This window comes from Rattus norvegicus, chromosome 10, assembly GCF_036323735.1.
Source record: "Rattus norvegicus strain BN/NHsdMcwi chromosome 10, GRCr8, whole genome shotgun sequence".
In the NCBI taxonomy this organism is placed as follows: domain Eukaryota; kingdom Metazoa; phylum Chordata; class Mammalia; order Rodentia; family Muridae; genus Rattus; species Rattus norvegicus.
Window position 1 is genome coordinate 13,690,566 of NC_086028.1, and position 21,935 is coordinate 13,712,500.

The 21,935-nt window shown below is 51.8% G+C and overlaps 3 protein-coding genes across 12 annotated transcripts in view; all 3 read right to left on the reverse strand.

Moving 5' to 3' along the window:
• Positions 1–1,570: 1,570 nt before the first annotated feature.
• On the reverse strand, positions 1,571–10,067 carry Amdhd2 (amidohydrolase domain containing 2). 2 transcript variants are annotated; one of them, NM_001024990.2, is made up of 11 exons: positions 9,916–10,067; positions 9,542–9,678; positions 9,324–9,463; positions 4,409–4,463; positions 4,097–4,309; positions 3,932–4,020; positions 3,705–3,849; positions 3,527–3,634; positions 3,339–3,407; positions 2,377–2,478; positions 1,581–1,842 (listed from the first exon to the last, which is right to left on the reverse strand). In NM_001024990.2, the coding sequence occupies exons 1-11, from the start codon at positions 9,996–9,998 to the stop codon at positions 1,754–1,756; spliced, it is 1,230 nt and encodes a 409-aa protein (NP_001020161.2). In that variant the 5' UTR covers positions 9,999–10,067; the 3' UTR covers positions 1,581–1,753. The 2 variants fall into 2 exon arrangements, with proteins under 2 accessions (XP_038941785.1, NP_001020161.2); XM_039085857.2 differs by lacking the exon at positions 3,527–3,634 and having other exon boundaries at positions 1,571–1,842; positions 9,916–10,050.
• Positions 10,068–10,198: 131 nt separating this feature from the next.
• Positions 10,199–16,582, reverse strand: Atp6v0c (ATPase H+ transporting V0 subunit C). Of its 2 annotated transcripts, XM_006245898.2 has the most exons (4): positions 16,510–16,582; positions 15,013–15,680; positions 11,028–11,211; positions 10,199–10,934 (listed from the first exon to the last, which is right to left on the reverse strand). In XM_006245898.2, the coding sequence occupies exons 2-4, from the start codon at positions 15,089–15,091 to the stop codon at positions 10,730–10,732; spliced, it is 468 nt and encodes a 155-aa protein (XP_006245960.1). In that variant the 5' UTR covers positions 15,092–15,680; positions 16,510–16,582; the 3' UTR covers positions 10,199–10,729. The 2 variants fall into 2 exon arrangements, with proteins under 2 accessions (XP_006245960.1, NP_570836.1); NM_130823.4 differs by lacking the exon at positions 16,510–16,582 and having other exon boundaries at positions 15,013–15,277.
• Positions 16,583–21,364: 4,782 nt separating this feature from the next.
• Positions 21,365–21,935, reverse strand: part of Tbc1d24 (TBC1 domain family, member 24) — a 28,973-nt gene continuing 28,402 nt past the window's right edge. For 4 of the 8 annotated variants that reach the window (XR_010055133.1, XR_010055137.1, XR_010055136.1 and 1 more), the window contains one exon: positions 21,365–21,811. The gene's annotated coding sequence lies outside the window, so the exon portion shown is untranslated. The other 4 variants (XR_357445.4, XR_005489713.2, XM_039085350.2 and 1 more) reach the window with 1 other exon arrangement.

Consider the following 21,935-nt stretch of genomic DNA (forward strand, 5'->3'; position numbering starts at 1 on the left):
CCTGCTTGACTCTATCCTCTGTTGAGGCAGTTTCCTCAGCCTCAAACCCTTCCCAGTGCCAGGTCCCATCACTTCTGGGTGACCTCACAACACACAGCTCAGTCATCTGCGCAGCTCCTGTCTATCCAGAGCAGCTGCACGAATCCATGGACACTGGATCTGGGCAGGTCAGAGCCAGTTTTCTCCTAGAAATAGAACCCAGGACCTCATGTGCATGTCAGACAAACTCTCTACAAGCGAACTGCACCTTTACCCTTCAGACCGAGTCCTGGTCAACATTCACGAAGAGTTTGGGAGTGAGGCCCTCCGGCTGCAGGAGGCTTCCATGGGCTGGTGAGTCCTGGTGGACTGGCCTCCCATGACTCCTGATCTCTTTGTCCTTTGTGCTCGGCACACTCCAAGGGTTGGTCAGTCATGGAGGGGTGTGGCTGAGGCAGATCCAGGTTCATTTACTTACCTCTCCCCCCAACAAGGCTGCATCATGCTGGCTTTCTTGGGCTGACAGTACCTAGTGACTAGTGGGTGTGGCTGGGCCTCATGTGCCCCTGCCCACCAGTTCCTCTCAGGCTGTTGCTCTCAAACAGTGTGAAGCCCAAGAGCATCTGATTTTGTCTGCATATTTTCATTTTCTTCCTTCCTTTTTAAAAATATTTTTCAAGGTTTGGACTGAAACCAGTTCCTTCGATGGGATTTGTATATAAGTGTATACCAGTGACCTGGGACATCTGTTTGCAACCTCCTATTCTAAGGTATAATGTATGACATGACAGGGGGAAAGACTCACCTACCTACCTCAGGACCCAAATGCAAAGTGGAAGCAACCCAGACCTGACCTCTAACCTCTGGTACATACTCACACATCTCAGCCATTCTTAGAGTCCAAAGAATCCCCAGGCTTGCACAGTGAAGTTTCCAGGGAGCCTGATAAACCACATTCCCCAAGTGGGAGGAAGTCAGGCTAGGGTGCTCTTGCCCAGGTGGGCCTAACAGGGCAAACAGAGCCACAAGGGCCAGAGCTGCTCACAAGCACTAGCTAGAATGTGCCACGGCCACCAAACACGGGACCGAGGCTGGGCTTGCCAAAGCCATTGGGGTCTTTGAAAGAAGACGCCACAGGGAATGGAACTTTTGATTCTACAAGAAGGTGCTAGGCAGGTCTGGCAGGTCAGGGAGCAGTGGGTGGAGTCCTGGGCCCAAATTGGAGGCCCTTAGGGCACCCATTCCTGGATTCGCTGCTAGGTGACCCTAGGCCCCACGGCCAGCATAGATACACATGAGTGTTGCAACAGAGAACCTGGAGTCATGGCCTCCATTTTGCCCATGTAGCTCAGGGTCAGCCACCCATTACTGTCTCCAGCCTCCTCCAGTGGCTTCCCTCCAACGCCCCCCACCCACTTCCAACCCTAACACCTTCCTGGGGATCAAAACAGATCTGACCTACAGAGAAGGTCCCAAAGAGCATCCAACTCTTCCTGGTCCCAAGTTAAGCCCCATCCCAGGTCTCAGGGCAACAGCTGGAACACCAGCAACGCTGAACACAAGTGATACAGTGATTAACTCAAAAGCATGATGCAGACAAGGCAAGTCCCGCTGTCTGTATTTATCCAGGCCACTGCCTCCCCTCCAGAAGTGATGACTGAGGTTAGACATGGAGCAGGGCTCTCAGCTTCCTCCTTGGAGACCAGCTCCATGGACTGCCCGGCCTGTCACTGTCCAGCTGGAGCCAAATGTCCTTTCCAGCCAAGACCCTCAGTCACAGCCCAGCTTCCTCTGCCTGCCACACCAGTTCACCAGAGATGTAAGTGGCCTGGACATGGAGAGTGTCGTCGAGCACCACAAAGTCTGCGGCAGAACCAGAGGGTGAGAGGAAACAGTAGGGCCACTCATACCCCTTATGTGGGGTCATCATCCCTTACAACTGGGCCTAGTAGGAAAGTTAAGGCCCAGGAGCAGGATTTGGACTGGTAGGGGAGCTGGAAGCAAGAGTGTACATTTGGCACAGTTGGGGACAAGTGATCTATGTGACCGTCACATGGCCTAAAATTGTATACAGAAAGACAGGCTAAAAGCCAGTCTGGCAGCATAAGCTTGTAAGCCTAGGACTCAGGAAGCAGGAGAATTACCATGAATGGAAGCTAGTGTGGTCCACATCTACAGTGGGCCACAGGCAAGCCAGGGCTATGTAAGAAAGACCCCGTCTCAAAAACCAACAGGTGAGGGCCAGCCGGGAGACGGCTGAGTGGGTAAAGGCACTTGCCACCAAGCCTGACTTAGTTAGAACCCTGGGACTCACATGGTAGGAAAGAACCAACCATAGTAAGTTGTCTGCGGTGGGAGTGGCCCCAGATTCAACCCCTTGTATGTGTGGGGACTCACCTGCATCAGCACCAAAGTCCAGACTCCCCTTGGTCTTCTCCAGCCCCAGCAGCTGGGCGGGGTGGAGGGATGCAGCTTCCAGAGCCGACTCCACACTACAGCCTGCTCAGAAACACACCACGGTGAGCATCCGCAGCCCTTCCCGGGAGCAAGTCCAAGCCTCAGCTTTTAGGAACTTGGCTTGGGAACGGCCCAGGATTCTGTAGCAGCTTAGGGCAGTCCCTCACGCCCTAGCCATAGGAGGCACTGCCCACCCCTCCCTTCTCCAGCCCTGCAGTGAACCGATCCTTTCAAAAGACTAGACATGGCACATCAGTTAGGCTGTATTCGGTGTTGTATGGTCACAGACCTCCTTGCCTACTTCTAATAAAAAAGTCATACCAGGCCACCAACACGGCTGCCAAATGGGACCCTGCACTCTGAGCGAGGCCTAGGCTGAGGCCCTGTGACCTCTTTCCTTTTACTATACCACTTCTTGCCAGGATACGGCTATCTCCTTTGTCCCGGGCCATTCCCAGCCTATTTTCTCTAAATGAGACCCTGACGTTGCCCACATCCAGAGTGACACTCAACTTTGAGATGCTGCCAGATACCTGCAAAGTCCCTGCAGAACCTACTCAAAGCCCCACTCCACCCCATCCACGCTGCCCTGCAGATTCCCACTATCCCACAGGCCTAGGCCTTTCCATGAGCGATGTGACCCTGCTTCTCCACCAGGTCACAGCTTCCCACTGTTCCCCATCCTGGCTCCAGTGACTGGCTGCTTACCATTCTTCAGCAGCCTGAGCTGTGTCAGGATGACCATGGTCACTTCAATCTTTGAGAAGCCACACCTCCTCATCTCCCAGTTTCCAGGTAGTTAGAGGATGTCGGCACAGAGCTCCATTTTCCCCGTCTCCCTTCTAACTTGCTCCAGGCACAGCCTCTCCCCTCAGGACACCCGGGAACACCAGTCAACTGACCTGTAGCCTGCAGGAAATGCCGGATGCAAACATCCATCGGGGCTATGCTGCCACTTAGCGTCTTGGTGCCTTGAAAGCAGAGAGGCGGGAATTGGGTGAGAGAGCTGCTGTGGGACTGGACAAGTTTCTGCCCCAACTCCAGGGAGGAGCCAAGAGACCATACATGTGTGGGTACAGGAGTCACTCACCTGCAATGTAGGCTATGAGCCCATCTACCTCCACCTCTTGCTGTCCCAGCGTGTGGCGGCCATTGCCCAAGCCCAGGGCAGGGACAGCATCAGTGACCAGCACCAGCCCTGGGGAAGGAGGTGGCTCAGGACCCAGCCAACTGTTAACCTACCTTCCCTACCCTGCCCAGCTACTCACCCTGGGGATGGGCCCGGTGAGCAATGCGCAGGGCTGCAGGGTTAGTGTGTATGCCATCGGCAATCATCCCATAGAAGATACAGTGGCCTGGGGGCAGCTGGTCACTGGTCAGAAGCCCTACTATGCCTGGGTCACGGTGGTGGAACTGAGCAGGGCAGGAGGGGACAACTGAGTGACAACAGTGGCCGCTGGGTCCCCTTCCACCCAGGAGTAGGCGTGACACTCACAGGCAACATGGCGTTGAAGAGGTGAGTGATGAAGGTGGCCCCACTCTGCACTGCTACTTCTGCAGCCCGCAGGTCAGCCACCGAGTGCCCTGCATAGGGGACTGAGGTCAGCATCTGCAGCAGCAGAGAACCATGAGCAGGCAACCCAGACAGGAGGCCTCTTACCCAGAGATACACGGATGCCTTTGGCTGTCAGTGCCTGGATCACCTCATGGCTCCGGTCTAGTTCAGGGGCAAGTGTCACAATGCAGACGTTGTCCAGGGGACCGTACGTGGCCAACACGTCATGAAAAGCATTGGCTCCAAAGGAGCGGAGGTAGGCCTCAGGGTGTGCACCCCGCTTTTCCCGGCTGATGAACGGGCCTTCCAAGTGCACCCCTGAGGGAAGGGACAAGGGTGGTTCTAGCAGTCATTCCCACCTAGCAGCCCCACCCCTCCCTTCCCAACTGGGCATTTTGAAAGGAGTTAACCACTCACCGAGGACCCCTGCCCCATGGGGACCTCCACTCTTCACAGGGATCTGAGGAAGGACCTGGGGGGAACCAGCTGTTAAAGCCCTGCCCCCACAGCCCAGCACCCATAGGCCACAGCCCAACGAAGGTCAGATCCTCCGAGGTTAAGCCCCTGACCCAGCCCGGCCCCACTGTCCTTTCCCATAGGTGCCGAGATGGATGAAGGGCCTCCTCCCCCAGTGCTCAAGTGCAGGAAGACGAGACAACAGGGAATACTTGAAGACCTGCCCTGAGGGCCGGGAGGCGAGAGCATTCCCAGGCCACGGAAACATGACTAGAGGTACCAAGGACTACTCTAACCTGCTCTGGCCTTCAAAGTGGCTGTTGTCAAACAGCTAGAACATAGTAGCCAAACCCTTGAAAACAAAATGACCACAGCCTCCCTGAGCTGCAGAACAAGAAAGCAGGGATGGGGCGACATGGGGAAGACAGGGCAGAAGCCGAGAGCTGGAAACTGAGGGACTCAGTGCAGATGGGGACAGGGCTCAGCACTGCAGCCCAGCCCATGCTGGTCAGGATGATCACAGCCTCATGAAAGAGTGAGCAGCACTTACTTGGCCTTGGAGATGACCCAGTGTAGCTGCAACCCTCCCTCCAGATCCTCCAGCTACACAAGTGCTCAGGCAAAACAGTGATACCCTCCCCCACCCCGGGATTTCCCATTCCCAACAGAGGTAAAGGGCTCCTAAGATGCTTACGCTGGGAATGGTCGTGCACTCCCACAGTCCTAAGCACTTAGCAGGTAGAGGCTGGAGAGCAGGGCAGCCTCAGCTACTTAAATAGTTCAAGGCTAGCCTAGGCCACATGATACTCTGTCCCAAATTAAACAAAACCAACCCCACATTTAGATCTGAGGACACAGAGCGAGAGAAAGGCAGTCAGTCAGAGTCTGGGAGACAATCAGGTGGACTCCGGACACATCTCAGATAGAGAGGCTGAGGGACACTCAGATCTCCCAGAGATGGCACTATGAGAAATGGGCTGGGACAGGGCTGGGAAGGAGCCTCAGTGGAGGCAAGTGAGGTGGAATACGGACACTGAGGTTATGTTCTTCAGGCTCTTAGAACAGCCAGGTCTCTCTGAGCAAAGCAAGACTCTTCCCAGAGACAGGACCTTGGCAGCACAACTAGGGGTGCCCCACAATGCTCCTCCAAAAGGCTAGGTGGTCCTAGTGGCCTGCTAATGCCAGCCATTAAATAGATTCCCCCATTGAGTTCCCCAAGGAGGAGAGGAAGGAATGACAACATGGGGGCGGGGGGGAGCACGAGAAAAAGCCAACACTGATACCCTCAGGCAATGAGAGGCCTTATATCCATGAAGCCAGAACAGGATGTCAGGGAGCAACACAAGCTCTTCAAATCTCAAGGGTACACAAGAATCCCGTGGGATTAACTCCAAGAGAAAGGCTGAGGAAACGTCTAGAAAGTGGGGCCAAGAAGAAAGAAGGTGAAAAACAACCTAGAAAGCCCAACACAGAGGGACAGTGACATGGACAACTGTCGCAAAGGAAACAATTCAATAGAAGAAGCTTAGAAAGCTTCAAGCCCAACTTCCCATTATGTCCAGCAGAAAGCAAAACTGTTAAATACCCTATCCCCACAAGTGACACCCTGAGATGCCAGGTCTAGGGACAAGGAAAGATCATATGAGCTTCTAGAGAGAAAGTGATCACTCACAGGGATCAGAAAGCAAGCAGATGGCTTCCTACTTCTTAGCTGCAACATAGGAAGTCTGCACGGCAGGCACAAACCAGGCATGGTGTCACAAGCCTCCAACCCCAACACTCAGGAGGCAGATGCAGGATCTGCGAGTTCAAGGTCAGCCTGATCTAAGTGGAGAGTTCTAGAATAGACAGGACTACACAGAGACTCGGTCTTAAAAAGGAGCAAAAAAAAAAAAAAAAAAAAAAGAGAGAAGCTTTTAACTCTAGAGAAGCTGGTATAGTGGTGTACATCTGTTGTCCCCATACATACGAGATCGCCTGAGTCCAGGAGTTAGAGATCAGTCTACAATAAAGCAAGACCCTCTCTCAAAATAAAAAGGGTAAAGTGCTACTCGCTGGATCCCAGTAGTTGGTGCCTTGGAGATGTACTTCTCTGGTAGAGTGGTAGAGTACCTACTTAGCACTTACAAGGTGCAATCCTTGGCACCCCAGTCATGTTTAGTTTATGAGTGCTTGCATATATGTTTGTAAAGCCACATGCTTGCCCGACACCAGTAGGGGCCGGAAAGGCGTGGTAAATCCCCTGGGACTGGAGGTACAGGCAGTAAGGAGCCACATGATATGGGTGTTGGGAACCAACCCTGAGTCCTTTGCAAGAGGAAGTGTCCTTAGCTGTTTTCCAGCCCCAAACACACATTTTCTTACTTTCACCTCCAATCCAAACCATGAATCAGGCAGAACAAAGGCATAGCTAAGAGTGGTGGCACACGCCTTTAATCTCAGCACTCAGAAGGCAGAGACAAGCTGACCTCTGTAGGTTCTAGGACAGCCTAGTCTACATAGTGAGTTCCAGGACAGCCAGGACTACCCAGAGAGAACCTACCTCACAGACAATCAAACAGAGAATAAAGGCAGGGCTAGAGGGATCCACCACCTGCAGGTGACTTATACCAAAAACTGAGAGCCAGGCACGACAGTACGTGGGAGACTGAGACAAAGGGTTAAGACTGACCTCAACTACAAAAACAATCTTGGCTCTTTGAGTCCTTGACTCAAAACAAAAGAACCAAAAACAGGCAAAATGGCTAAGGAGGTAAAACACACTTGCCATCAAGCTACCTCATGACCTGAGTTTAATTCCACAGGATGGGAGAGCTGTGACACCCACAAATTGTCCTGACTTCTGTCTGAATGCACACAGGCCCATAGGCAAGTACATGCACACACATATACACATGCACGCACATACATGCAAGCACGCATGCATATACATATAGGCGCACGCACACACACATACACAACATATACACATGCATGCACGCATATGTATGCACGCATGTGCACACATATAGGCACACACATACGCATGCATGAAACATGCACACACACACACACACAAACACACACACACTATTTTCTAGAAGAGTACCTTGAAATGCAAAGTGAAAGCATGTAGCAGAGACAACAGGATAAATAAGGCTGGAGGGGAAAGGAATGAGGTCAATGCAGGGATAGGCAGGGTGGCAGACATCTTGTCCAAGGTGCCTGCCATCAGCTAACAGATTTGAAGCAGAAGATGAAGCGATCAGAACTGTCTTCTTGAAGCATGGCTAGAAGATTAAACCCTACCTAGAGAAAGAGCAGGTAGTTTCAACGATGAAGATACCCAAGTAGTACCTGGACCAGTGGACAAGCCCCTAGGTGAGAAGGGGCCCTGGAGAAGTTAGGGAATATAGTAGCAGAAGATGTTTGAGGGTAGGGTCTCCTGATTTCTAACATAATAGGGTACTACATTTTATACTCAAAGCTGCCCACAGTCTTGGCCATCACCTCCTACCTGCCTCCCAAGGCCTTGAGTCTAAAAGTGTTTTCTGAGAGTCTACAGTGGAGTACCAGGAAGAAAACTTTAGGACTGTTAGCCACTACTCCTACTGAGGGACAGCCATGGCTTGCACCATGCCAGTCAAACCTGCTGTGAGAGGAAAGATCGGTGATGGTGAAGGAGCACAGGGCAGGGCTAACAGGAGAGCAAGGCCTTCCAGGAAGAGCCTGGGAGGAGAGGGGATACCTGGAGCTGCTGGAATTTGCCTGGGGGAACGAGAAACAGCTTAGCTGGTAGGAAGAGAATGTTGTAGAGAAGGGGGCACATCCTGACACCTGTCACCCTCATAGGTGACTCTGGGTCTTGCCAGAGATCAGATGAGAGAACTAGGTACCCATCTGCAGTACGACAATAGGATGCCCTATTGTAACAGTGGAGTGGGAGAGTTGTGGGAAACTTCCAGAAAGACATCCCTAGTTGACATTCAAAGAATGCTTAACATTGTCAACCACCCACTGACTCTTCTCACTCTACATTTAATGAAACAGGCTCAGAAGTGAGGTTATCTCAAGACTGCCAAGGGCTGCAAGTCAAGGGGCCAGAAGGAAGCCTGTGAAGCAAGGGGACGGCCCACGCTCAATACCCATAGCTCCCTCCTCCGAGTCTATGTCTACACACCCAGAAAGGAAGCCACAGGCAATCACACACTCCCTGATCCTGTCCTGGAAGAAAAACTGGCTGAGGCGATGGAAAACAGGAACAGAGAGAAGCCGTTCAAGTATGGTTAACAGCATTAATTTACTGAATTTGTCGACTGCGTTGCGTAAAAGAATACCGCGTTTTTTAAAGCACGAGTTCAGGACTAAGGGGCAAGCCCGCTGAGTCCACACCAACTGCTCTTGAACGGTGGGAAAGACTAAACCTAACGACCTAAACAAGCTTAGTTAAAGCTGGGGAAGCTGTGGGGAAGCCTTCCATGAGAATTGGAACAAAGACAGCAGACCTCCTTCTAAGATGGTGGCAGGGTGAGGGCAGAAGCCAGTACACAGGAAAAGCAGCTCTTTCTGAAAGGCTTTTCCGTGTGAGTCACATCACAGGCAGGTTAGGGAGGGAGAGCCTGACAAGACACAATGGCCGTGGCAGAATTCCAGGCAACCTTAGTTCAGGAGGCCCAGAGGCTGCCTACAGGGCGTTGGGAGGGCGTGGCAGATGAGAATGGCGACAGGAAATGTGAGGACAACTGCACTGGCAGTTGCAGAGACTGGCAGTGGCAGGACCTATCTGAAAGAGAGGAGGATCCCCTCAGACCCAAGTACAGGAAGACCAAATTCAGGTGAAGGAAATGGTACAGCCCTGAGGACCCCTTTGCTCAGAGGGAGAGTAGCCTGATCTCACCTTGTGATAAACCTCTGGTGGGGAGGTCACCAGGGTGGGACAGAAGGAGGTGACACCGTGGGACAGGAGCCTCCGGGCCACTAGGGCGACCCCCGAACCCACGTCCTCCGTGGCCCTGGAGAAGTCAACACCAAATCCACCTGCGGCCACAGAAAACAAGGGGTAGCACAGTGCTCAGAGCTCCTCCCCTGGGTTCCCTGGCCCAAGCCAGGCCGCACCGTTGATCTGCACATCGATAAAGCCCGGCGCCAGGATGCGGCCTCCGCAGTCCCGCTGCTCATCAGCCACACGCCTCTCCTCAAAAAACAGCTTCTCTGGGTCCAGGATTCGGCCCCCGCGCACCCACAGATCCTCCCTGAGGACACAGCAGTAGGCACTTGGATCACCACCAGGCCCTGGAACCAACCCCTAGTTCTCGCACCCAGATTGTCCCTGAATCGACTATTTTACTTAGTCCCGGCCACACACCCATGGTAGTCCTGCCCTCCACATCCCTGGGTCCCCGACACAGCTCTGCCTCTCTCAGGGCTTATGTCCTACACTAGCTTATCAGTTCTCTACCCAGCCCAACCCTGCACCATGCAGCCCAGACCTGAGCAGCGTGCCGCCGCGCAGGATGCGGCAGTTGGTGAACTGGAGCACGGGAGCCAACGCTGCGGACTGCCCGCTACGCATCGTGAGTCGCGCTGAACCCTTTGGGCGCAGGCCGGCAGTGCCCGGAGCAGTGGTAATCGGAAGCCGGCCAGGCCGCACCACGTGACTCAGATGAAGGGGCTATCACGTGGCTGCTAGGCCCACGTGATTGAGGCCACGTGACGCAGGAACCCTCCCAGGCCGGCCCGCTCCGCCCACAGAAGCGCCAGAACACAAGCCAGTCACATCCGAGAACTTTTATTGGACACAGCTGGGAGCCAGCTCTGAGGAACTCTCTACCCTCCCCCGGCTGTTCAGGGCTGGGGGCAGGGTGGCTCCATCCAAGGAGTCTCAGCAACAGGAACCCCACAAGGCAACAGTCTACTAATGATTACTATAGAGTTGGGAGACAGGGCTGCTCCACAGACACATGAATAGGTCAAATCTTTTATAAATAAACATCCAGTGAAGAGAAAAATGACAACTCTAATTCATTCTTATACACAAGGCGCACTCTAGGGCGATGGGTGGGGTGACCAGAGGCTGAAATCGTCACTGGTCAGGGGCCTGGGTGGGAGATGAGTGGGCCCAGATGTCCACAGCACGGGGCAGTAGGGGCAAGGCGGGGCAACAGACAATGGGCACTAGGACACTGCACATTTACAAGACCAACTACTGAGGGGGCAGCTGCCCGTGCATGTGTCAGGCTGTTCCTTCTGGAATGAGGAGGGGTGATCTTTACATCCTATCCTGTGACTGGTGGTGGAAAAAGACTACTTTGTGGAGAGGATTAGGGCCACGATGAGACCGTAGAGGCCAAGCACCTCCGCAAAGATGAGGATCAGGATCATGCCCACGAACAGTCGAGGCTGCTGGGCAGTGCCCCGGACACCAGCATCTCCGACAATGCCAATGGCAAAGCCAGCAGCCAGGCCACTCAGCCCCACACTCAGGCCAGCACCCAGTTGAAGAAAACTCCTGGGGAGAGAAGAGACACAGGTTGTCAGCAATCTGCCTGTCCACAGGAAAGTGAAGCACTTCACCTGGGAGGAAAAAAAGCCCTGCACTCACCTGTAGAGGGTGATGCCATCAGTCAGGGAGTTAGCGATAAGTACTGCAACCACCAGGCCGTAGATGGCGATGATCCCAGCCATAACCACTGGGATGATGGACTTCATGATCAGCTCTGGCCTCATGACCGACATGGCTGCGATGCCAGTGCCACTCTTGGCTGTGCCATAGGCAGCTCCCATGGCTATGGAAGGAAAAGATTAAGTGAACCCAGAGCAGCATGGAAACTACCTGGGAGCTTTCTGCATTCTGCTCCCCACGTTACCAACCCATCAGAGGAACTGAAGGCACACAGCCAAGCAAGAGCCCCCCTAAAAAACCAGCCACCACCACAGCCACTTCTCTCTTTCCACTGCAGAGCCATACTCCCAACCTCCTGGTCTACTTCTGCCTGCAGTAGTTCCTGTGGTCAGCAGGGGCTCTGCTTTGCTGTGAAACTAGACTTTGTCCCCTTCCCTAGCACTCCCCTTCCGTAGCTTGTGACCTCTGGCAAGGCAGTCACATGGAAGGGGCAGCTGGGCCAAGGACAGTCTGGCTCGAGACTCTGGCAATCTCTGTCTCACACTCTAAGCTCCAGGCACTTCCCGAAGAAGAGAGGCCTAGAGGCCAGCCAGTGTCTATCAGTCCCTGCTGCAGTGTGGCCTTCAAGCCTCCCCAAACAGGACACTGTTCCCCTAGTCCAACCTCTCCAAGAGAGACTGCCACCCTTTAAGGACTTTGTTTCCCCTCTCCTACCTTCAAGTCTTGAACTCCAATTTTTCTCACTTCTGCCACTTGTCCTATAAGAACTATTGAGCTACTTACATGTCTGACACAGGAAGGCTCCAAAATCTTTGCCCAGAGCATGCATGCCATGGCCACTGTGGGTGAAGCTGTGTATAACCCGATACACAGAAAACATGGGCCAGAGGTAAAAGGGACATGAACAGCCCCAGCCACTCTACATAATTTATTGATCTCACTGAACCACAAAATATGTCTACTGTGTGCCCAGCACTGAGTAGGGCAAAAGTCAGAGGCCTCTGCCTTCTCAGGGCTCAAGAACAGCAAGACAGTGACCTAACACAACGACATATTCAGCAAGGAAAGAGAAAAGGTCATAGGGGAGCTACACCAAGGGGAGGAGGGTCTGAAAAGAGATCACAGGAACAGAACACCTAAATGGAGTCGGGAGATTAAGCAGCAGAGGAAAACCAGGCAAAGGGCAAGATTCTTAAAAGCATAAGATAGTGCTAGACGAGATCAACTGGAGAAGATGAGGACAGACGCTTGTCTTTTCTACAGCATCCTCAGACGCCCAGACACTGCCCAACAAAGACTGGCATCTTCAGTCCCTGAGTCCACTTCAAGAGGGATTTCCTGGAACCCTTCTGGTCACAGTGCATTTCTTGGGCCCTACTAGAAGTCAAATCCATGTTGAGCTGTATAACTTAATATAAAAAGTGAGTTTTCCAGGGGCTCACACTCCTGAGGACATGCTTGTAAACACCAAGAATACAGGTTGTTGTACAGTACTTCAAAGGTGAGATCTCAACCCTACTCTGTAGCCCAATAGGTGGGACTCCAAGAAAAGTGAGTCAGGTCCTTCCCCAAAGTACAGCAGGTAGACCATGGAGCTGAGGGTGAGTGACAAGATAAATGATGGAAAACAGGGACACTGTCAGAGATGGGGCAAAAGGAGGAAAAAAATTAGCCTAGGCCCAGACAGTAACAGCTATGCAGAAGACCAAGGCTGATAGGCTGAAGGGAGACCTGCTGAGAACGCCAATGCAGTGCAGCAGTCAGCAGGGTCTGGAGACACTTCCAGGAAATCAACAAATACTGAGAGGAAGCCCCAGAAAACACAGAAAAGAAGTAACTGGCGGTTTCATGGAGAACATGATGAAGAAAGAACAGGATATTTGTCATAAGAGAAAAAAGGAAGTTTAAGTGTGAGCATGGAATGGAGGCCTCGCAGATGTGTAAACCTTATTTAGTTAAAGAACAATGGTCTTGAACCGTGGTTAGTGAAGTCCAAGGAGGACATGGATCAGTCACTAAGACGAGCTTGGAGTTTTCCCAACAGGAACATCAGAGGCTGGGAGGGTTTCTTTAGGTAACGGCAGGACAAAGGCATTCTACAGACTAGCACGATAAAAGGAAACAATGAAGTCAGAAGGTGATTCAACTGGCCAAGTAAGAGGCTAACCCCCACAGGACTGTCAGAAGCTGGTGTGGGTCAGGCAAGGAAAGCCTAGACAGAGCAGCCATACCCAGCTTTCACTAGCGCAGAGACACCTGTTGGCCAGCTTTAGTACATGCAGGGTCTTCACACCAGAGATCCAAGAATCTAGGTGCAAAAAAAGAGCTCAGGACGAATTCGGAGTTGCAGGAGTGATGATGACACATGGTCAGGGATACTGTTGTGTTCACTGAAGCTCCCCCACTATCTGGACACAGTAAGAATGCAAGAACGATTTGCTGGATTAATTTATGAATGAGTGACAAAAATTAATCATAGGTGGCTAAAATAGGGGAATCCATGGACATATTACTCTGGGGGCAAAGAGTTCTAGAAGGAAATGCTTGGCAGCCTTCTCTAAGGAGACCTAAAGTGTGAGAACAGTCATGGTGTGAGAGAAGGAAAGGAGAAGTCCAGGCCACATCTCCCACCACAAATGATCACTTACTCCAACGCTGTGGGCACAGCAGGGCTCTCTCAGCAGCACCTGACAGGCCCAGGCAAGGGGAGGTCACCAAGACAGACAACCCTCCACTCTGCACCCTACAGGTGTTTACAGTCAACAGACACTGTTTGGAGTTCAAACTCACCAAGTACCTGCACAGAGAACCAGCCTCTCCAACTGCCAGATAGGGTGGGGCAGGGCGAGGTCAGTTAAACCAAAGACCAGACCTTCCAGGGGAGGCCCAGACCAGGCCAGACCAGTCCCCGGGGGCTGTGACTTACCTCCCTCAATCCCACATTCTTGGGTCTGGCCCAAAGGCTTTTCTCCCAGGAAGGCCAATTTTCATTAAATTTGACACTGAAGAATTGTCAAGGCCCAACTTCAAAAGCAAGGTGCCATCAAGAACCTTGCAAGGCTTTTCCTTCTCTGGGTAAGGAAGCATCACCCAGTTCCAGCCCCTCACCCCTAAAAGAGGAAGGTCATTCATTCACTCATCCCTTCATTAGGTCCAGGACTGAAGATCAAAGAGGTAGTCCTGTAAATTTTTAGCACTCTAATACCACCCTCTCACCCACCTCAAAGTCCAGATCCTCAGCAACCATCCACTCAAGTGCTCCTACCTAGGCCAAACCCACTTCCATAGATCTAACCTGAGTCCTTGCAAGTTCCCAGAACCAACCCCTCAGTCCAGTTTTCCCAACCAACCCACACCGATGACAGAACTATTATTGGGAAACCGAGACAAGCCTCAACCGGAAACACCTGCCTCACCCAGGGTACAGACCCACCTGACCCCCACGGCAGCCAGGCCGCCATAAAAGCAAGGTTTGTGGACCTTAGCGAGGAGCCAGGCTCCCTCCGGCCAAGAGGCCAGGGACTCTGGTCTTGGGCCTGCCCCCGCCTACGGGCTGGCGCCTTTCAAGATGTGATGTCACACCTGCCTGCAGAATACGGGATGTGGAGCAGGCGTAGGAGAGGGCATAGGAGAGGGCATAGGATCGCACGCCGCCCCCCGCGCCCCCACCCCACCCTCATTCCTGCTTCCCGGGACTAAGATGGCAGCCACACTGCCGCCCCACCCCCACAGAAGCGAGGCACAGGAGGCGGGCTGATAAGACCCGCAGCCTGATCAAGCCCCCAAACCCTGTGCTCCACAAATTCATCTGTCCCCGCCGCCCCCACCACCTGCGCCCCTAAGGCCAGACACCCACATAGCTGGGAATGACGTCAGGGTGACGTCACGCCCAACCCCCAGTAAGCAGCGGTCTAGAGTCCCGCATAGCTTCGGCATCCCCTGGATCTCCTGCTGCGATGCTCACCGCTGAAGACCATGGCGGACGAGGCGCCCATGACACCGAAAAACGAAGAATATTCGGGGTTGTTCTTGATGTCAGCCATGTCTGCAAGCGGGGAGAGGGCAAGCTCAGCAGGCGGCGGCGGGCTAGGACGACGGGAGAGAGAGCGAGCAGACGAAAGAAGATTCTCGAAGCGGCGGATGCGAAGGCGACCCCGCCAGTCAGGCGCTGCGCTCTAAATACCAGCACCGCAGAGCAAGATGGCGGCCGCGCTCGCGTCACATGATATGGGCCACGCCCCCATGGGCTGTACCACTTTGCGCCGGTGGGGGAGCGAGGCTCCAGGCTCTCCAGCAGCCCTTGGACAATGTATGGGCCCTGCTACCCGCCCCCGGGGCCCGGGGCCCAACGTTCGGCCTTGCCTGGGTCTTCACTGGTCCACTGCTCCATGCAGACGTCTTCTCGAACCCTACCTTTTTGGGCCCATCGGCCCCAGGGGCGGGGCCGTAGCGCTCCATATTAGCATACAGGGTGGAGCGAATGATAGCCCGCCTTCTCTGCGGCTGCGCGGAGCTCACCGGTGTTCGAGTACCGGTGTTCCTTTTCCCTGTGTTCCCTGCTCACAAACCTCAGGCACTCCTGCAGCATGAGACTCAGGTTAAAGTAGTGGCATTTAGCAGCACTGCAGAACCCTAGAACAGAAGAGATCCCTCATGTTGATCTTCGCTGTCTCCGCCAGCCCCCAGGAATACCACGCCCCACCCCGCCGGGCTTCAACCCTAGGTGTTTTTTAGTCACCTTCCATAACTAGGCTTCTGCAAATTCAGGCCCACCATCTTCCCTTTGATTCTGTGTGTGTGTGTAACCCTCACTTGACCATCTCCTCCTGCATAGGGACCCTGATATTAGTTGAAGGTTGTCTGCCCACGAAGACGTGGGCTTAACTGTTTTTCTATTTATTTTTCCTATTTTCTTTTTGAGAAAGGGTCTCACTGTGACTGGAATTTGCCATGTATATCAGTACTGTGTCTGCCTCTTGAGTGCTGGGCTTAAGGGCACCCTGCGTGATGGCCTGTCAGTATTGACAACTGTGAAAGGTAACCCAGAAAGTCTCAGAAAGACTTACTTGTCCTTCCAGCCCCCATGCAAGGCCCATACGTGCAGGGCCTCCTTTCTAGACCGGGATGGAGGACTGGTTTCCCTAGCAATGACGTGGCTAAGGCTGCCTCTGCCCTCCTGATACCCTTGTGGCAGCCTATGCACCCCAAGTGCCTGCCTTCCCTCTGCTTATCAACTCAGACTGCCTAGTTTCCTTTATCCTTCCCTCGAAATAGCCCTGAGCAGCCACTACCTGGCCTAGACCTCCCTAGAGGCTCAAACTCTCATTCTAAGAACAGAGATCTCTCCAAGTGGTCTCGGGGCTAATACCTCAACCTCTCCATGTAGGCAATGGAGACACCGTCCCATCCTACTACATTCTCAGTCCTACTTTTCACAGCAGAAAACTGTCCCCCTTCTCACCTTGGCTGAACCGGGTCTACCACACTTTAAACTTGCCCATGGAAGAGCCTATGTGACTTTTTCCAGAGAAGAGGCTACAGAGAGCAGCTACAGCACTTCCTCCACCCACCTCTTGCTCCATTCTGACGTTTGAAAAGAGGAATCTTCACTCTTGACCCCAAGTCTTCACCACGCCCCTCTCTAGCTCCTTGTCCTTGCCAAGGTCACACTTCCCTTCTAAACCAGCATGCTGACAGGGCCTAGGACTGCTATCTCCAGTGCTTCCTCCCTCTCCCCCTTTCCCCTGTGTGCCTAGAGCCTGAAGAAGTCAGACGATTCCCTGGAGCTGGAGTTAAGATGGTTGTGAGATATCAGGTAGGTGCTAGGAATTGAACAGAAGTCCTCTCCAAGAGCAGTAAGCATTCTGTAGTCCCTATGTTTTTTTTTTTTTCCTAATCAGCACTTAATATTTCACAATTCTTTGCTCCTTAATCACGTGCTGGGCCCTTCTGTGTGCATCCCTTTGCGGACTCCTATGCTCTGCACCAATTCCCTGGTCTCCTTACTTACTACTCAGAAGCCATTTTCCTACAGGAAGTCCTCCTGCCACCCCCCATGTTTCTCCTCTCCCTCCCCTAAATACCGCCCCCAGACCCTTGCATTGAAGGTTGTTTGACTTTTTTTTTTCCTCCAGACACCAAGTAGGGTATCCAGATCTGGCCAATTTAGGTAACAGAGCTAAACACCTACCAATATGTCAGGACCTGTGCTGAGGCATTTGAGGTGACTGTCACAACTACTCTTATTCGGTGGTTAGTGAAACAAACCTAGAAAGAGTAAGAGCCTTTCTCTGGTCAGCAGCTAGCAAGTGATGGAATTAAGATTCTGGTCTAGGGCCTGGGATCGTGGGCTGAAGTACCAGTCAGCCACGATCTCTCACTTCATTCCATACCTCCTGCCCCGATGGATATTCCAGGCACTGTGCAGGGCTTTTACTCTGAGTGGACTGTAGGAAAGATACCACAGGGGTGCATCCCTACCTTCTCCTTCACCGTTACTTCCCCCTTGGCATGCAATCATAGGTCATGAGTTCTGGCCTGTCACTGTCAGTGGGGATTTCCAGACATGGAGAGGGGAGGGGATTTGGGAATGCATGTCAGAAACCCGTAAGGAAAGGGACAGAGATAGAAGCTGGGCTCCTTAGACAGCCAATGGCACTTTCTAAAGGCCCTACAGAGGAGGCAGAGAAGAAGGCACCAAGAATAATAACATCCCAAACAACCTTAAACTGGAATGATGAACTTATCCCCGGAAAGCTATTGCAAAGAAAGACTGACTAGGCTTGGTAGCACACAGCTGTCAACTCTGCACCTTGGATGCTGGAGCAGAAAGACTGTTAAGTTCAAGGCCAGCCTGGGTCACATTGTACTGTCTCCAAACAAAAAAGGGGTGGGGCAAAGGAAAAAAGAAAAAATAGGAGGAACAAGGGGAGGGGGAGGGAAAGGAAGGGAAGGGAGAGGAGGGGGAGGGAGACACAGTAGTCTTTACAGGAACATCAAGAACTGTGTGTCCTGGGAGGAGCCTTGCCAACAGCCTCCTTCCAATCCACCACAAAGGCATGGGGGTGGAGGGAGAGGAATGCAAGGACACGGACAGACAAGACTATATAGTGATGGCACCTCGCTCTTACTCAGGTGAGACAGAACCACATGTGGCCCAGACATGGCTGGTGGAGACATTAAACAGCGTAGATAACTGCACTATTTTGGAAAACGGAACGTGATTAAATACAGCTAGTTTGTTTTTTAACTAAAAACAAAAAAAAAAAAAAGTCGAGCCATGCAGGGCAGTGGACATCTGCAATCCCGGGATTTAAGAGGCTGAACAGGATGAAGGAGATCTTGAGGCTAGCCTGGGAGATACAGACAGATCTTATCTAAAAGCATTAAATCAGGTAGCCACTGGAGGGCAGAGGGGAGTATTGCTTGATGGTAGAGTGTGTGGCATACAAAGGGTCCTGGATTTAATTCATAGCACCAGAAATAAATACCTATGGAATAAGGACCAAAGAAATAAAGACAGGGAGGCCTGGAGAGAAGGCTGAATGGTTAAGAGCACTTGCCGCTCCTGCAGAGGACCTGGGTTTTAGTCCCGGTATCCACATGACAGCTCATAGCTGTCTTGTAACTTGTTATAGGGAGTCTAACGCCATCCTCTGGTCCAATGATGCACATGCATATGTGCAGGTGGTCATCCACATAAATAAAAACAAAAACAGCAGAGTAGAAACCACTGCTGCTTGTGGGGACACACTCTTTAACCCCAGCATCCAGAACTAAGGGGTAAAAGGATCTCTATGAGTTCAAGGTCAGCCTGATCTATATAGCAAGTTCCAGGAGAGCCAGAGCTACATGTGGAGACCTTGTCTAGAATAAAATAAAACCTAATAAAGTCCTATAAACACAGAATCTGGCTGGAGAGATGGCTCAGCGGTTAAGAGCACTGACTGCTCTTCCAGAGGTCCTGAGTTCAATTCCCAGCAACCACATGGTGGCTCACAACACAGAATCTGTCACTTGCTGCTCCTTGACACAGTTTGACTATCACATGGTTTGCAAATCTCCACCGTTTCCACTGTTCCTCCATATCAGACCACAAGAGACACACTAGATACATATTTTCAAGGCAGGCAGCTATAGAACTGGTCTAGAGACAGAGAAACCCTTCTCTTCTAGCAAAAATTCCTAACTTCAAGAGTGCAAGTGTTCTGACTGGTTCTTAACTCTGAAGCTGAACAGGCAGGCACTGAGGCAGCTGCCACCAGGGGCACAGGAGGCTCCCGGCGTAGTTAGTTTACTGTAACCTTGGCTCTGGAAGCTGGTTGTCAGGCGTTGACTGACCCCTCAGTGTGCATGGCCCATCTGCCTTTGACCCTACGTTTCTCCACCTGGCAGCAGGAAGACACTGAGTATCAGGAAAGCAAAGATCAGCTGGGAGCCTGCTGTGGGAGCATACATGTCCCCGAACAAATAATGGGTTTGTTAGATAAAGGGGTGTGTACCCAGGAAGGAGTATCTGGGGCTCCACCATGAGGGCCCAGGAAAAGCCCATCCCTAAATTAAGTCTTAAAAGAGGAAAAGGGCTCTGGCCTCTTGCTCTTGCCCTCTTCCTCTTTGTCCCTTCTCTCACTGTTCCCCTTCCCCCTTCCCTCCACGTGCTCATGGCCGGCCTTTACTCCTCTCCTCTTCTACTCTTATTAAACCTTTCCACGTGGAACCATTAAAAAAAAAGAAAGAAAAGAAAAAAAACCGAAAAGGTTGTTGGGTGTGGTGGAGCATGCCTTTAATTCCATGCCTGGTAGTAAAGACAGGCGGATCCCTGAGTTTGAGGTCAGCCTGATCAACAGAGTGAGTTCAGGACAGCCAGGACTATACAAAGAAACCTTGTCTTGAAAAACAAAAAAGAAAAAAAAGATGAAAATGTTTAAAACAGGAAAAAGATACAATCTGGTTTTCTTTGTGTATGTCTGTGGGAGGCTTAATGTAGCCTAGACTGGCCTTGAACTCCTGATCCTCTGGCTTCTAACTCCCAAGTCCTAAACTTATAGGTGTGCATCCTGTGTTTGTCGAGGTCCTGATACCAACCACAGGATGGTTCTGAGCAGTGACAGTAAGAGGAGAGAGCTATTTTAGGGAATGCCGGCGGTGCAGGACAAACCTTGGAGAAGCCCTGTACCATACCAGCTGTTAACTCTGCAGTGTTCAGCATTCCTGCCCTGGAGGGTGGACAGCAGGAAGACAGCAGAGCATTTTAGGATCTACAACAGAGTCCAGTCTCCAGAAGGGGCTTGAGCAGTAGTAAACAGCCCAGGCAGAAGCCCAGAAACAGTGGTTCTGGATTCATGTGAAGAACTACAGAAAACAGAACTCAGCGTAACTATGCTGGCGTAGTCCTGGGGTCAAGTCCCTGCTGGCCTAGGAGACAAGGACTTCACAAACTAGGCTAGGTCTCCCAGTATCCTCTGAAGTAACCTGGAACACAGCAGGAAAGCCCTTGAACTAAGACACAGCAGAGGAGCAGACTGCCTCCCATCATAGTCACCCTTGTTGCCAACCCGAGGAAGAGAACTAGAGAAGTTGGCTGCCGCTGTTTCATGGAGAAGCAGGCATGGTCACTAGGCAGGGCAGTTGACATTTGTGTAGAGTTCAAAGAAAAATGTTCTGCTAGGCCTGCTGGTATAGGCCTACACCTTCTTGGATGGGCTATTAGTGCAAGTCTGGGCTACGCAGTGAGCTGAAGGACAGCCTGGGTACCTTAGAACACACTGTCTCAAGCAAAAAAGTAAAAAAAGTCTGGGGTCATAACACAATACATCTTTAAAAAGTATATGACCATCTAATACTTTAGATATTAATACTTTAGATACTAATAATCTAACATCTAATGAGGAAAGATGTTAATATCGACTTATGCAAATGTCCAAGTAAAATGGTGTCCTTTGGAATGAGAGATGTGCGTTTGCCTTTTGACACTGAATTTTGTTTCACAGGAACCAAGATGACTGGAGACAGTGGACGATGATTCCTGAAAGTGGTCCTTCTCCACTTCCTCCAAATGACAAGGTGTGAGGACCAAGAGGCCGAAAGCAGGGTCAGGAAGCAGGTTACTGTGGCTGGCAGTGCAAGCCCAGCAGAGTATACACTTGCTTCTGCGGAGTCTCCTCGTCATAGCTGTGGTGGGCTGGTGCAAGCTTTAGCTCTGTCGGATCCTTAGCCTGTGCCCCTTCTCAAGAGATGAACAGTACATATATCCTGCAAGAGGGTGACAGGGACCTCCCACCCTGCACTCTCACGGCACAGATGCACAAGGATACCTCTTCGTCAGTTACTGATTTTATTCAGGAGTCACATTAACACTAACCAAACGTCACCAAATCACGTATTTTCACATCACAAAGTTGAATTCCACTGCAAATCCACACGTTTGCTTTGTAAGCGTGAGTATGTTGGCTACTGATCTGAACACTCCGCATGGTAAGTTGGGGACCACGTTGTTTTCTGTTGTTTGTCTTTTTAAAGATAAGGTCTCGATATGTAAGCTAGGCTAGCCTGAAACTCCCTGTTAAGTCAGACCAGACTCACGCTTACAATCTGCGCGCCTCAGCCTCCTGGGAACTTCTTCCCCTTCAGTCTTCAGCTTACGAACTTTTCAAAAGCCTTTATTTCTATTTTATGTGTGTGGTGGTTTTGCCTGCGTGCCTGTCTGTGCACCACTTGCGTGCAGTGCTCAGCCAGTCCAGAAGAGGGTGTCAGGTTCCCTGGAACTGAAGTAAGGGATGGTTGTGAACCACAGTTAGGTGTTGGAAATCAAACCTGGATTATCTGGCCAAGCAGACAATGCCACTCCACCCCACCCCAGAGACAGGGTTTCTCTGTGTAGCCCTGGCT